Source organism: Drosophila pseudoobscura, chromosome X, assembly GCF_009870125.1.
Source record: "Drosophila pseudoobscura strain MV-25-SWS-2005 chromosome X, UCI_Dpse_MV25, whole genome shotgun sequence".
In the NCBI taxonomy this organism is placed as follows: Eukaryota; Metazoa; Arthropoda; class Insecta; order Diptera; family Drosophilidae; genus Drosophila; species Drosophila pseudoobscura.
Genome location: NC_046683.1, coordinates 44830697 through 44844458, shown reverse-complemented (window position 1 = coordinate 44844458; position 13762 = coordinate 44830697). Strand labels below are relative to the sequence as shown.

The following is a 13762-nucleotide window of genomic DNA, read 5'->3' as shown; positions in this document are numbered from 1 at the left end:
TCTCATTGAGAAAATATACCGTAAAATACTGACAAAGTCAAGTTCTGTTATGCATATTCCTCGTTTTTGATATTCCGTCGAATATTACCAGCTAAATAGAATATTTAGCAGTGCCCACATAATTTTAGAACAAAGATGAATAAATTTTCTACTTGATTGGTTAGTTTTTAGTACTTGCTTTTATTGTATTTTGGCTAAAACAAGGTTTGAACAAAATAGTTCAACAAAAAATCAGCCGCTATATTGCGTGAAAGCCGTAGTATAGGTCTTTGTATACCCTATTTTGTTAATTGTATATGAAAGTATATTAATTGATATGAAGATAAAACGTAACTAATAAAGACCTTTTCTCAAATTGACATTTTTTAGACATATTCATGTATATGATTAGTGTTTTGTATATATATCTCGATCCTGATACCTATTCTTGGTCCCTACAAGAAGACAATAAGCTTCAAAATATCGTTGAAATATTAAAAATAATATAATAAATAATATTGAATAATATTAAAATATTTTAGAAATAAATTGTTTTTGCGATGACAAACATATTCACAATTCTATAACATTTATTTCCCCCAGGGTATGTGTGCATGGAATTAGCAACATTTGTGCATGGAATTAGCAACATTTGTGTATGGAATGGGACTCATTGTTGCAATAGCGAAACTGCGGCGAATCGGGTATTGCCTATATTTCAAGCTATATAGATTTGCCCACTTAGCATTATTCCATAGATAAATGTATTTTCTACAAGATTGCTTCTTTTAATTACCTTAATGTATTTTATTTTGACCGAAAAACGGTTTTCAAGTAAATGTTGCTGCAACATTTGTGTATGGAATGAGACTCATTGTTGCTAAAGCGAACTGGGGCGAACTGCGGCGAACTGCGGCGAATTCAAATTTTCTCATATTCTTTGTTCCGTTGAATAATACTATTTATATAGAACATATAGCCATGCCCACTCAATTTTATACGATTGATGAATCAATTCTATACATGATTGGTCTATTCGAAATACTTGCATTTATTGGATTTTTATATAAAATTGAAAATTAAATTAATAGATGACAAAAATACCATTTAGCACTAAAAAACACCACATGGGAGCGCGGCGAAATCCAGTTTCTACAGTATATACGGTCTCACTTGAAAAATATACCGAGTGGTGCGCGCCAAATCGAACTTTTTTGAATGTGAGGGTCAATTACTTAAATGTTGTCAACCGAGCCTTTATCTATGCCCACATAATTTTATACGATTATTGAATCAATTTTTTACACAATTGGTTAGTTTTTAGTCCTTGCTTTTATTGTATTTTGACTAAAACGGTTTTCAAGTAAATGTTGCTATAACAGTGTGTATGGAATGCGCAACATTGTGTATGGAACGAGACTCATTGTTGCTAAAGCGGAATTGCGCGAACTGCGGCGAACTGCGGCGAATTAAAAAAAAGACCAATTCCTCATATTCTTTGTTCCGTTGAATAATACTATCTATATAGAAGATTTAGCCATGCCCACTCAATTTTATACGATTGATGAATCAATTCTATACATGATTGGTCTATTCGAAATACTTGCATATATTGGATTTTTATATAAAATTGAAAATTAAATTAATAGATGACAAAAATACCATTTAGCACTAAAAAACACCACATGGGAGCGCGGCGAAATCCAGTTTCTACAGTATATACGGTCTCACTTGAAAAATATACCGAGTGGTGCGCGCCAAATCGAAATTTTTTGAATGTGAGCTCCCGGTTATGGTTGCAGCTCGGATTCGTCCATCGTGGCGCGGCTTATGGAGTCCGGGGCGACTCTGTTCAAGTAATGCACCCGCGACGCGTCTCGAGGACGAGGGAACGCGGCTTCTGCACCCCCCTTCCACAAAGCACGACGGCTGCCATCCACGCGGGTGATCTCGATGAGATGAGCCTCCGCATCGGACCGACGCGAGAACATGCCCCATTCCCCACGTCTTTCCATCGCACCAGACGCCAGTTGCCGTTTTAGCCGAACAGCTGTTCACCCCCACCCCCAGTCCGCGGTCTGTTCTTCTTCTTCCTTTTGCTATGATTTTGCTATGATTTTGCTATGATTTTGCTGTGATTTTGCTGTGAATTCGTCTTCTTCTTCTTTTTTCCACGAAATTTTCATGTTTTAAAATACCACCGGAAAATACCGAATATTTCCCAAATTTTTTTTTTCAAAAAACGACCAATTCTTTGTTCCGTTGAATAATACTATCTATATAGAAGATTTAGCCATGCCCACTCAGTTTTATACGATTGATGAATCAATTCTATACATGATTGGTCTATTCGAAATACTTGCATTTATTGGATTTCTATATAACATTGAAAATTAAATTAATAGATAGCACTAAAAAGCCTGGGATGACAAACATATGCTCAGTTCTATGACATGCTTTTCGGAATTGGCAACTCTGGCTTCGACTTCTCAGAGATATCGATAATTCGATAGAAATTTCAAATGTACTGGCGCCGTTGCTAAGGCGCAGAAAACCAAAACAAAACTCCTTGGAGCAATTATTAAATCATCTGTTCATTTTCACACTGCCACGTAAAGTATTTTCTGCAACTGATCAAAGTTATGGCTGGTGGCGCTCCAAATTGGCTCCATGTGGAAACGGAGGATGAAAGTCCGCGTCTGACAACTTTGTCAAGTTGCATGGCGCTCAGCGACGTCCAGTGCGATGGCTACATCCGACTACTGGCAGCCGACATTTCGCTGGAGGACGAGGCGCACGAGCCGAGCGCCACCCTTAAGGTATTTCGAGGACTAAAACTGAAGCAGGAGCAGCCACTTCCGGGCATACCGACTGCCATTGAGAGCCTCTACATCGACGAAACAGAGCCCAAGACGCCGGGTGCGTATGTCATAACATCGTAAAGTGGTGGCCCTGTTCTCATCCCCTCATCCCCTGGCACAGTCATTGCTGTGGCCATTGCCGAGTCCGTGCTGTTCTACCGACACCTGAAGCCCTATTTCAAGTACACCATTCCCGCCCTTGATTCCGATGATCTGGAGCTGGAGGTCTGGCGCAAGCTGCCCGTCGTTAAGGCCGACACCCACGACGCCCTGCTGGAGTCGCTCAAGGGCATCGACCACGCCAAACTCTCGAGGAAATCTCAGCGCCTGCTGCAACTGACTGAGGCCGAGCGTGCTGTGAGTCTTCCCCATTTGGACGTCGATTTTCTCAACCAATATCATCACGAATTGTCTCTCAGCCATTCATTAACACGCATAGGGACTCGCCTGTGGGGCGGGTGGGCAGCATAGTAATTATGTGCTGCATAAAACGCGTCTCCAGCGATGCCAATCCCCCTTCCCACCTAGTGCTGGCCACGGACACTGGCCACATATTCATACTGGAACCCCAGGGCTTCAACCTGGTGTACCAGGGGCGGACCTGCAGCTATCAGACGGCTGTTCCCAGCTTGCTCTCCGTCCAGGGCACCTATGAAACGGACTTTTGCATTGTGGTGGCTACCCGGAATGGCGGTGTCTATCTGCTGCGAAAGTCCAACAGCGAGGGACAGGAGATCTTCAAGCTGAACACACCGCTGACGGGTCTGTTGCTGCTGCCCATTGATCAAACGATACTTGCCTCGACCATGGACAACCGCTACCAGTGCTACTCGAAGCGGGGCAAGCTGCTTTACCAGGTGCAGCTGGACTCCTTGCCGGTCTGCATCCTGCCACTGACCATGACACATCTGGGCATCACTCTGGTGGCCGTTGCTCTGAAGGGAGGCGCCGTCAAGTTTTTCCTCCAGCGGTATCAGGTGGACGAGTTCGTCCTGGAGGAGACGGTGGATGCCATGCTGTACGGGCGCATGGGCATGGAGGATCACGTGCTGACCCTCGTTACGCAGTCGGGCCAGATGATTGTCAAGATATTGCGCCGCGTTTCGCGCTTCGAGCCTAAAGCGGAGGCCTTGGCAGGCAGACGGTTGGGGGCTAGTGACCAAAAACTCACTGATGGCTCCACGATATTGGATAAGCCTAAAAAGAGCTCCATATTTGTGGAGCAGGCGGCCCGGGAGAAGCAGCAGGCGAAAGGTGAGCGTGGCTCGCAACTTGTCTCTCGTTTCATCAACTTCTCTTCCTCTCAGCAACCTATGGCAGCTTTCAGGTGGAGCTCTGGCGGCTGCGTCACACGGCAGCCCGTGCCACCATCGACGCTATCAACTCGTCGGAGAGCACGATATCCGGCGATCTGACCCATGCTCCCGTCAAGCTTTCGGCGGAGGTTTGCGGCAGTGGGCCTGCCTTTCGACTCTACCTCACCGTGCAGAACCTTTCGACGTTCAAGATGGCCTCCAATCTGATGATTCTGCTCCACGCGGATCGACGCCACTACACCATACAACAGACCCTGGCCAGGCTGCCGAGTGTTTTGCCGGGCATCCCCTTGCGCGTTGACTTCGAAGTGGTGGCTTTGCTGGATCCTCTGGACAAACTCCCACCCGCCAGCCTCACCCTGGACAACTCCCTCATCCGCGTCATGCTAATGAAAGCTGGCCAGGCCAAGCCCCTCATTGCTGCCGCCGTGACCATGCCCCAGTCGGAGGCAGCCTTCTAAGGGGCGCACAATGGAAGTCAACTGTCTTTGATTTTTGTGGTAAGATTTCGAGTTTATTTTATCCTGTCAGATTAATCCCAAAACGTGGCGTTTAGGCGTACTTGGGAGCGTACTTTTGGTAAACCTTGATGTAAGCCTCCTTGGCAGCCTCCTTGGACAGACCCTTCTGCGAGTTCCAGGACTCGTACATGGCCTTCTTCTTGAGATCCAGAAGGCCGGGCTTCTCAATGTTCACATCGCCAACGGTGGCCTGCTTGAAAAGACCGTAGAACTCCAGGAATTCAGAGTCGCTAGGCTTCTTGGAGAAGTTCTTGGCTAATTCGGCGGCTTCCTCAAAACTGACCATGTTGCTTGGGTTATTGGCAATACTAAATGATGACTGTAGTCCCCTCGCATCTGACTTTTATAGTTCCCTTCGAGCGACTGGGATTAGGAAATTTAATTAACTTGGATATGGCATTAGCCAAATGTGTATCTTCTATCTTCTAAGACTCCCCTAAAATCGTTTAATTAATATTTTGGAAATCTTTAAAAGCCGATAGTACTATCTCCAATGTTGGCCGCATTATAATTATTATCACTAATATTAGTGACTTCGGCCTGATTGGTAGCCCCTGACTCACAAGTCTCACCCATAGTGACGAGCGGTAGCCCGATTTCTGGCTATAGTTTGTGAGTGTTACCCCAGCCCCTCTCTTAGGGCCGTCTAGTCGTATCAATCAAGCAGATAACGTATACCTGTGGGCATGCATATACCTGATACATAGCTGATTCAATTTTTTTGGCAAGTGCAAGAGCATACTTGTCAACTCTGATAAGCCAATCCCCGCAGCTGACTAATTATATACTTTGACGGGAATTCAGCGCACTTTGCCAACCCCCAAAATACAATCGTACATGGGGAGCCTTTTATGATAAGCCCAAGTGGGAACTACTATTGCAGCTGGGACTCCGATAAGATTACCGAAAAGCATGAGCTATGTTTGCCAATATATAACAGTGTCCGTGGGACGATCCTCACAGTTTGTTTTTGTTTCCCACAACCACAACAATTTTACAACATGCTGACCGTAAGTCTTCCTACATTTCCATAGAAATGCATTTTAATTTATGCTTCTCCCTTTGAATAGTTTGAGGAGATCGTTGAGAAGGCCAAGTCCCTGAAGAACCCCCCAACCAAGGCGGATTTCCTGGAGTTCTATGGCTACTACAAGCAGGCCACCGTCGGCGACTGCAACATCGAGGAGCCCGAGGATGAGGAGAAGAAGGCTCGCTACAACGCCTGGAAGAGCAAGGCTGGTCTGACCATCGACGATGCCAAGGCATACTATATCGAGGTTTACAAGAAGTACGCTGCCCAATCCGAATAAACTGTGCATTTTTGTATACGTAGCTGTAGACCTATTATTTTTTGTGACCTTTTCTACTGAGTTTCCCCTTCTACTGGATGCATCTGAATCATTGTTGAAGAGTTATGTATTTATTGTAATGTCATTTTGGAATAAACCAAACAAACGCCCATGCATTTAAAATAGATAATGTGTTTGAATCATTCCGTAACTTTCCGCTTTCGTCTCCAAATACGATCATATGACCAACTCCAATCTTATCATATAATGGGTATGCTTTATCAGGTGGGTGGCCATCGTAAAACTCTCGCTTAAGTTCTAGGAAGAAGTCCAGCGAATATGGAAATCAAAAATCTTAGATTACCGGATGGTTCCCAAGATTATCATGCGATTCTTTATATGCACATGGAACGACAATCAATTTACTTATGGATGAAAAATTTTGGTTCGGTAGAATGATATTAGCAAATACATACCTTTAATGCATATTCCAGAGTCTTTTTTTTAGGACCCTCAAGGTATGGCCATATTAATTGCCAAATAAAAGCTAAAGGCGGTGTACAAAATATAATAATAATTAGAATATAAGGCAAAAACGTGAAAATTTAGTAAAATATAGAAAAAAATTCCACTGCTTGATAATTAATTTTTCTATATAAAGCAATATCTGATATATATGTAGGTACATACATACGTATATGCATCTTTTAGTCACTGCTTACTCATTTCTGATTCATGGTAATCAATTTAACACAATCAATCGCATTACAAAGTGCAACAGTACCATTGAATGGATGTTTAGAATCTACCCTCCAATGAGATTATCCTAAGAATGTAAACGCCTACAAAATGGAATAATTAAAGTGAAATTGTTTTTTGAATACGTCGCGTGGCTTTTAATCATCAGTAAGCAGAAATCAATGCCTAAAGGAAAAGTTTATTAATCTACATACATACATATATATATCATACGGTTTTTTTCTTGGTGTTTGCAAGGAGAAGGTTATAAGGGAAGAAAACTTTGGGATAACGAGCCCATGCTGTCGAAAATTGTAATAGTCGGAGATCAGTTCCAAACTCGTGGTATTAACCTCCATAAATCAATTTAGTTATCCTCATTTCTTGTCCCTGCAACCACAATGTACGCCACAGCGTAAACACAGCAAGTGTTATATACATATACACCATAATTAACCCAGAGGGTAGGTCTACCACGTAATAGCTCACTCGGCGATTCGACAAGTTTCCCACGAAATATTACGAGAAGTGGCTCAAATGCCTTCCACACGGTGAACATATGTACATAGTTATCAAATGATACCCTTTCGATCCACCACCTCCAGACATTCATTCGGAACGACCGTTTGGCAAATAAATTATACTTTTGGGGCTTTGGACAGAATTCGTTTTTGTGTAGAATTCATTTTTGTGTAGTATTAATTTTGGTTTGGAATTAGTTTTTGTATAGAATTCATGAATGTAGAGTTCATGTATAATTCATTCCATTCGCGGCAACACCTCTGTGTAGTTGCCAAGTAGCAGAATTAATTCCATAGGACAGTTTTGTCCTTAGCCTTAAACATTTTTATACTCGATACTTAAAATGAGTATGGGGTATATTAGATTTGTGGTAAAAGTGGATGTGTGTAACGTCCAGAAGGAATCGTTTCCGACCCCATAAAGTATATATATTCTTGATCAGCATCAATAGCCGAGTCGATTGAGCCATGCCTGTCTGTCCGTCTGTCCGTCCGTCCGTCTGTCCGTCCCCTTCAGCGCCTAATGCTCAAAGACTATACGAGCTAGAGCAACGATGTTTTGGATTCAGACTTCTGTGATATGTCACTGCTACAAAAATATTTCAAAACTTCGCCCCGCCCACTTCCGCCCCCACAAAGAACGAAGATCTGTGGCATCCACAATTTTACAGATATGAAAAAACCAAAAACGCAGAATCGTAGAGAATGACCATATCTTTTAGACTGCAGAATCTGAATTGGATAGTATTATTATTATAGCCAGCATCAAGAAAACAATTTCATTTTTTCTCGCCCTGTCTCTCTCTAACACACAGGAAGCATAGGCGGCTTTGCTTAGAGTAAAACATTAGCGCCTAGATCTCAGAGACTATAAAAGCTAGAGCAACCAAATTTGGTATCCACACTCCTAAGATATCGGACCGAGACGAGTTTGTTTCAAAATTTCGCCCCACACCCTTCCGCCCCCACAAAGGACGAAAATCTGTTGCATCCACAATATTGTACATTCAAGAAAACTAAAGACGCACAATCATAGAGAATGACCATATCTATCTGGTTGCGGAATCTGGATCAGATCGGATAATTTGTATAGCCAAAGGCAAGAAATCAATTTGCAGTGGCTACGCAGCGCCCGACGTCACGCCCAGACTGATTTTCTGTCCCTCTCGCACGCATTCTTTGTCGTGTCGTTTAATAGTAGTAGCGTCTGCCGGAGGGGAGCCATACTGACTAAGTATCGGGTATAAATGCAGAGTTGTGGTTATTTCCCCTCGTTTTTTTTAAGTAACCAATCTAATAGAAAATTAATTAATTTATGACCTAATAATCGAAAGCTGAAAACTACATGCTGTTCCGGCGCTTATTTTCACGAAGTATATTCTTTATCTACACTGAAATCTTTGTTAATAAAAAAGATGTTTCAAAGGACGTAGAATGAACTATCCGTTATGTAAGTAATGTCACGTCAAGCAAAGCAAATGGATGCATATTTTGTAGGAAAAGAGTTAATAACCTGCTAGACAGGTTTTTGTGATCAATAGAATCTCGTAAAACCATAATTAGGGTCTTCCTAGCAATTCCGCAAGAGGTTAACCGATACCCTAAAAAAGTCCTGCAGCAAGGAACATCTTTAATCTTAGTCTGCCACTTCTTCTGCAGATTCTTTAACGGTTTAGCCACAATCGGAAATTAGTTCAATAACTTTCTTGCAGGTTTGTGTCATAGCTGCTGTTGAGACATTGACCGGGGGACCAATTAAAGGTTTTAATCAACCCCATTATTGCTCGAATAAAGATAATAGGGATATTATGATAAAACAAACTTTGCCGAAAATGGTTGCTTCTTAGACATAAAGCTGTAAAGTTGTAAACGGGTTAATGACTTTCGTCGCTGACCTACAAAACGTACATCAACTTTTACGACAAGTAATATATATTTCTTAGATCTTATAATCCATCAGATTACAGCTTGTATATATATATCAACTAACGTCATTTATTTATTGCCAATTGTAAAAACTTCAGAGTGCGGGACGAAAATTCGCGGGAGTGTCTAACTACAGTGTTCCCTTGGTTTCAGAGACTTGGTCAGCCAGCGACTTTGCTGGTGTTATAAATGATAAGTGTATCCGGGGGCTATCTTCCATATCGCTACCTTTAATAATGTTAGGAGCAAAATTGGCGAAATAAAGATATCGATATCGGCAGAGTCGGGTGAGGTAAACTCAGGGCTAATCAGCGAAATATGTCTATATTTCACTTGAGCTTCAATTGAAATATTTGAACCTATAAAAGCTCGACTGTAAGGCCCCTAAGTACTCATTCGCCTTTCGCCATTTCAAGTGGTAAGCACTCAAGTCCTTATAGACCCAACAGCCAAATACTAACGCCGATTGAATTACTTGCAGCACTACTAGCAAAACCCCAGAACTAACAACATGGTGTCCGTAAGTAAATAAATCATAAATAAATATTACAAGATTCGGTTGATAAGTTATGAATCTCGATGTTTAAACAGTTCGAAGAAGCCTCTGAACTCGCCAAGAAGTTCACCAAGAAGCCCACCGATGCCGAATTCCTGGAGTTCTACGGTCTCTTCAAGCAGGCCACCGTTGGCGATGTGAACATTGAGAAGCCCGGCGTTCTGGATCTTAAGAAGAAGGCCATGTACGAGGCCTGGAACTCGCAGAAGGGTCTGTCCAAGGAGGCCGCCAAGGATGCTTACGTCAAGGTGTACGAGAAGTATGCTCCCAAGTACGCCTAAACCGGTTACCGGCTACCAATTCCCACTGCTGCAACTAACTAGTAGAGCAATAAAGATACCAGAGATATGAAAACAGTAATCTTCAAGTGTTGGCCCAGCTAGCGGCTTTTTATTGAAGCTTTCATGTACTGTTTCTGTAGTACATTCGGTACTTTTGGCCAAAAGTTGTGATAGGAAAGCCGCTCGAACTTCGAACCTAACCCGATGGGTGACCGTGTTACGTGGCTTCACTCTCGGGTCTTGCCTTGGTAGGTTTCCCAAATATATATCAGCAAATCGCTGCTGCTATCAGCAGGGCCGCCTGCACTATCACGATTGCCCAACCAACCCACTCGAGCAAAGCTGCCTGCAACACAGAGTTGAGTTCCACCCATAAAGCCCACTCAGAACACAGAACAGAACATTAGCAAAGCTCCAGAGAGTGTCTCGCTCTCTATCGCTCTTTGGAAGAAAGCTTTGTGGCTTCAGGGCGATCGTGCGATGTGGAAATACTTAAATTGAAAGTCAAATCAAGATTGGAATTCAGACTGTGTTTAGTTCTGTAACGGCCGAGACATACAAGTAAGTCGAGTCAAGTGATAGTGCCTGTAGCCTGGTGCCTAGGGCCTGGTGCCTAGTGCCTGGTGCCTGGGTATATCTATCAGTTTATGCAGGAAATCTTTAGTACCAACGCGTGACAAATATCGAACTCATTTAGATAGTAAGAACTGTGCGAATTCGGCCACCTGCGTGTGCCTTATGCGGATACACACGAGTAATATGTACGAAACGTACTGTGTACTGTGTACTGTGGCCCACGCCCGTCTCCATATTTGGATACATTTCGCTTGACTGGACTGAAAAGGCGGCTAACGGTTGCTTGGTCCATAATTCTTGACCAAGAGATAAATATGCGTGTCGTCTGCTTGTTGCTGCCTCCGCTTCCGCAGCATAAATTCAGGTGAAAGTTTGACTTGTCGGACCCCAAAGCATAGCCTCTACATACATGGTATATGAGCAGTGTTCTCCAAGATCGCCCGATGCGTGCCAAAGTTCATAAAACATTTCGCCGGCCGTCAAACATTTTGCTCCAAACGGGTTTAGCGATCAATGATACACCAGCTATAATCCAATCCTATCGCAACAGCAACTAATTATATTTTCTCAAATCTTCCACACTTCTTGCAGATCAAATCTATACCAGAATGTCCCTCACCGAGGTAAGTACGCACTTCCTACGTTTGCCGATTTCTGATTGCTGATAGCTGATTGCTGCACGGTGCACTAGTTTCACTGTACAGCAGATACAGCGTGTCAGATAAGCCATTGCCTTATCACCTTCACGATTGACTGCTAATCTATATACATATGTACCCACTCTTGATTTGCAGCAATTCAACGCCGCCGCCGAGAAGGTGAAGAATCTGACCAAGCGCCCCAGCGATGACGAGTTCCTGGAGCTGTACGCCCTCTTCAAGCAGGCCTCCGTTGGCGACAACAACACCAGCAAGCCGGGTCTCCTCGACCTGAAGGGCAAGGCCAAGTGGGAGGCCTGGAACAAGCAGAAGGGCAAGTCCACCGAGGCTGCCCAGAAGGAGTATGTCACCTTTGTGGAGGGTCTGGTGGCCAAGTATGCCTAGAGGGTCCCAACAGCCAGGACTACCTACCCATCACCATTGATCTTAACCAGAGAGAGACTTCAACCCTATGCAATATCTATGTTATTTACTCGTGGAAGGCAAAATAAACTTTGTATGTTAATTTTGTACTTCTCTGGCTTTCCCCCTCTGTAGTCCCACTAGCAGGCCCCTTTCACTGTACTGCATTCGAAGGCCGGGCTTGACCTTGCCTCCCCTGTTTGCGGAGCAAACAAAAGGCTGTGCTGCACCCTGTACCGGCTCAAGTAGCGTTTTGTTAGCAGAAAACTGTTAATGGATCTATGAGTATGTTTGCCGAAACGCACGGGTTTCAATGTCGACCGGAAGAATGGCGAATATATCTGCTGGTTAAGTTTTGTTGTGGTTTGCTCTCAAACAGTATGGAGGTGACCTTTAGTCTGTCATTTGCGGCAGGGCAGAAAAAGTGAACTCCACTAAACGGCTGTTACTCTAAAAATTATATAAAACAAAGTTCGACTTTCAGCGGTATCGGTTGCAACATTTCAAGTGCATCATCGGGAACATCCAAGCCGGCAAAACTAGCAGTCGCACAGTGGTTGATTAGTTCATTTTCTCGTAAAACTGTTGGCGGAAAGTTTAATAGGACAGATTATTACGTTAAAATTATTTGATTATTGCATACATATTTACGTATGTATACATTCATAGTACTAAAACGTATACAGAAATTTGTAATTTCCACAGATAAGCAAGGAGGAACGTTGTGAGTTGCAGCCACGGCCGCGACTCTACATTTATACCAGTCAGTATGGCTCCTCTCCGCCAGAGGACGCACACATTGCATCACGAAGAGTAGGTAAGAGAGAGAGGCAGCAAAAGAGTGAGCACGTGGCGGTCTTTCTTAGCAAAAGCGAATTGATTTGTTCCTTCTGGCTATATTAATAATCCTATCTGATCCAGATTCGACAAACTGGTAGATAAGTTATTTTCTATAGTTATGCGTCTTAAGTTTTCTCGTATCTTTATACCTGGGGATGCCACAGAATTTCGTAATTTTTAGAGGTGGAAGGGCTCAAATTTTGAAATATACTGGTAGCAGTGCGGTAACACAGAAGTCTGGATGGAACATTTTGATTTGCTCTACCTCTTATATTCTCTGAGATCTAGGCGCTCATCGGGACGGACAAACAGACAGGGCTATATCGATTGGCTATGGATAATACATAAAGTGTGGTGGAACGGCATGTGTGTAACACCCAGAAGGAAGCAATTCCGACCCCATAAAGCATTAATAATTAATAGATCAGCATCAATAGCCGAGTCGATTTAGCCATGTTTGTCTGTCCGTCTATTCGTTCCGATGAGCGCCTAGATATCAGAGACTATATCCAAATTTTATCCAGACTTCTGTAATATCACACTATTACAAGTTATCATTATTTACTCTTCCTTTCCTTTCCCTTCCGCCCACACAAAGGACGAAAATCTGTTTCATCCACAATTTTGAAGATACGAGAAAACCGACAACGCAAAAAACGCAGATCCATAGAGAAACCATATCAACGAGAATGCTAAATTATTTTATTGTTAAAGCCCAAATTATAAAATTCATTTGAGTGGCTAAGCTTTCCCGCGCGCCTACTCATTCTCTCTCTCTCTCTCTATATATATCTTTCTCACTCTTAATCGTGCAGTGTGCGCCCCCTGTCGGCTGGAAGCGAGATATTGCGGCTGGTGTTGGCATGAGAAATGAAAGAGAGAGAGACAGATGTAGCGGAATACAAAACAGTATATCCCTATAATATTCGATTATCAGGTAATTCATGGAGGGTCTGTACGAACTATGGCAGACAGGCAGCTTTTCGTGACATCCCCCAGGCTTATGCCACTAGCGACACTGTGAATACATCTCTCGTTTAAGTCACGAGACCGTCCAGCAACAAGTGGTTGCAGGCCACAATTCAACGCTAAACAAGCGTCAAGAAGTTTAACCAGGAAAGATTTTCGTTTTGCTACCGGCTTACTTCCGCTGGCTCGAAATTATATACCCTTAAGAGCTCAACAAGAAAAGCAAGAATAATTATTCTAAGGCTTATAATAACCTTAATCAAACCCCCACCGGAGAAGGCTCGTATTACAAGAGTGTAATCAAAATTCTGATGATATTTGGTAAATA

The 13762-nt window shown here is 43.0% G+C and overlaps 5 protein-coding genes and 2 long non-coding RNA genes across 7 annotated transcripts; 4 read left to right on the top strand and 3 right to left on the bottom strand.

Annotated features, from left to right (window-relative positions):
* Nucleotides 1-2449: 2449 nt before the first annotated feature.
* On the top strand, nucleotides 2450-4899 carry BBS1 (Bardet-Biedl syndrome 1). The gene is made up of 4 exons (XM_033383884.1): nucleotides 2450-2898; nucleotides 2962-3197; nucleotides 3260-4094; nucleotides 4148-4899. The coding sequence occupies exons 1-4, from the start codon at nucleotides 2622-2624 to the stop codon at nucleotides 4615-4617; spliced, it is 1818 nt and encodes a 605-aa protein (XP_033239775.1). The 5' UTR covers nucleotides 2450-2621; the 3' UTR covers nucleotides 4618-4899.
* On the bottom strand, nucleotides 4649-5013 carry Acbp4 (Acyl-CoA binding protein 4). The gene has a single exon (XM_001353302.4). It carries the CDS (start codon nucleotides 4961-4963, stop codon nucleotides 4709-4711), a length of 255 nt encoding a protein of 84 aa, XP_001353338.1. The 5' UTR covers nucleotides 4964-5013; the 3' UTR covers nucleotides 4649-4708.
* A 523-nt stretch (nucleotides 5014-5536) lies between these two features.
* Acbp6 (Acyl-CoA binding protein 6) lies at nucleotides 5537-6149 on the top strand. The gene is made up of 2 exons (XM_001353301.3): nucleotides 5537-5687; nucleotides 5748-6149. The coding sequence occupies exons 1-2, from the start codon at nucleotides 5679-5681 to the stop codon at nucleotides 5985-5987; spliced, it is 249 nt and encodes an 82-aa protein (XP_001353337.3). The 5' UTR covers nucleotides 5537-5678; the 3' UTR covers nucleotides 5988-6149.
* LOC117184849 (uncharacterized) lies at nucleotides 6037-6587 on the bottom strand. Its single transcript, XR_004470314.1, has 2 exons — nucleotides 6443-6587; nucleotides 6037-6359 (listed from the first exon to the last, which is right to left on the bottom strand). It is a non-coding gene; the product is annotated as an uncharacterized lncRNA (long non-coding RNA).
* Nucleotides 6588-9456: 2869 nt separating this feature from the next.
* LOC6900431 (acyl-CoA-binding protein-like) lies at nucleotides 9457-10067 on the top strand. Its single transcript, XM_015187264.2, has 3 exons — nucleotides 9457-9569; nucleotides 9633-9671; nucleotides 9743-10067. Exons 2-3 carry the CDS (start codon nucleotides 9663-9665, stop codon nucleotides 9986-9988), a joined length of 255 nt encoding a protein of 84 aa, XP_015042750.1. The 5' UTR covers nucleotides 9457-9569; nucleotides 9633-9662; the 3' UTR covers nucleotides 9989-10067.
* A 358-nt stretch (nucleotides 10068-10425) lies between these two features.
* Nucleotides 10426-11729, top strand: Acbp2 (Acyl-CoA binding protein 2). The gene is made up of 3 exons (XM_001353300.3): nucleotides 10426-10549; nucleotides 11156-11187; nucleotides 11359-11729. The coding sequence occupies exons 2-3, from the start codon at nucleotides 11173-11175 to the stop codon at nucleotides 11605-11607; spliced, it is 264 nt and encodes an 87-aa protein (XP_001353336.1). The 5' UTR covers nucleotides 10426-10549; nucleotides 11156-11172; the 3' UTR covers nucleotides 11608-11729.
* A 103-nt stretch (nucleotides 11730-11832) lies between these two features.
* Nucleotides 11833-12724, bottom strand: LOC26532471 (uncharacterized). Its single transcript, XR_001453097.2, has 3 exons — nucleotides 12615-12724; nucleotides 12269-12556; nucleotides 11833-12207 (listed from the first exon to the last, which is right to left on the bottom strand). It is a non-coding gene; the product is annotated as an uncharacterized lncRNA (long non-coding RNA).
* Nucleotides 12725-13762: the final 1038 nt, after the last annotated feature.

Bases quoted from the DNA above. Each gene is read 5' to 3' on its own strand.
- BBS1 (XM_033383884.1), top strand. From the start codon at position 2,622: ATGGCTGGTGGCGCTCCAAATTGGCTCCATGTGGAAACGGAGGATGAA. The intron at 2,899-2,961 runs GTGCGTATGTCA...CCCCTGGCACAG, and splicing joins AACAGAGCCCAAGACGCCGG to TCATTGCTGTGGCCATTGCC. The intron at 3,198-3,259 runs GTGAGTCTTCCC...ATTGTCTCTCAG, and splicing joins TGACTGAGGCCGAGCGTGCT to CCATTCATTAACACGCATAG.
- Acbp4 (XM_001353302.4), bottom strand. From the start codon at position 4,963: ATGGTCAGTTTTGAGGAAGCCGCCGAATTAGCCAAGAACTTCTCCAAG.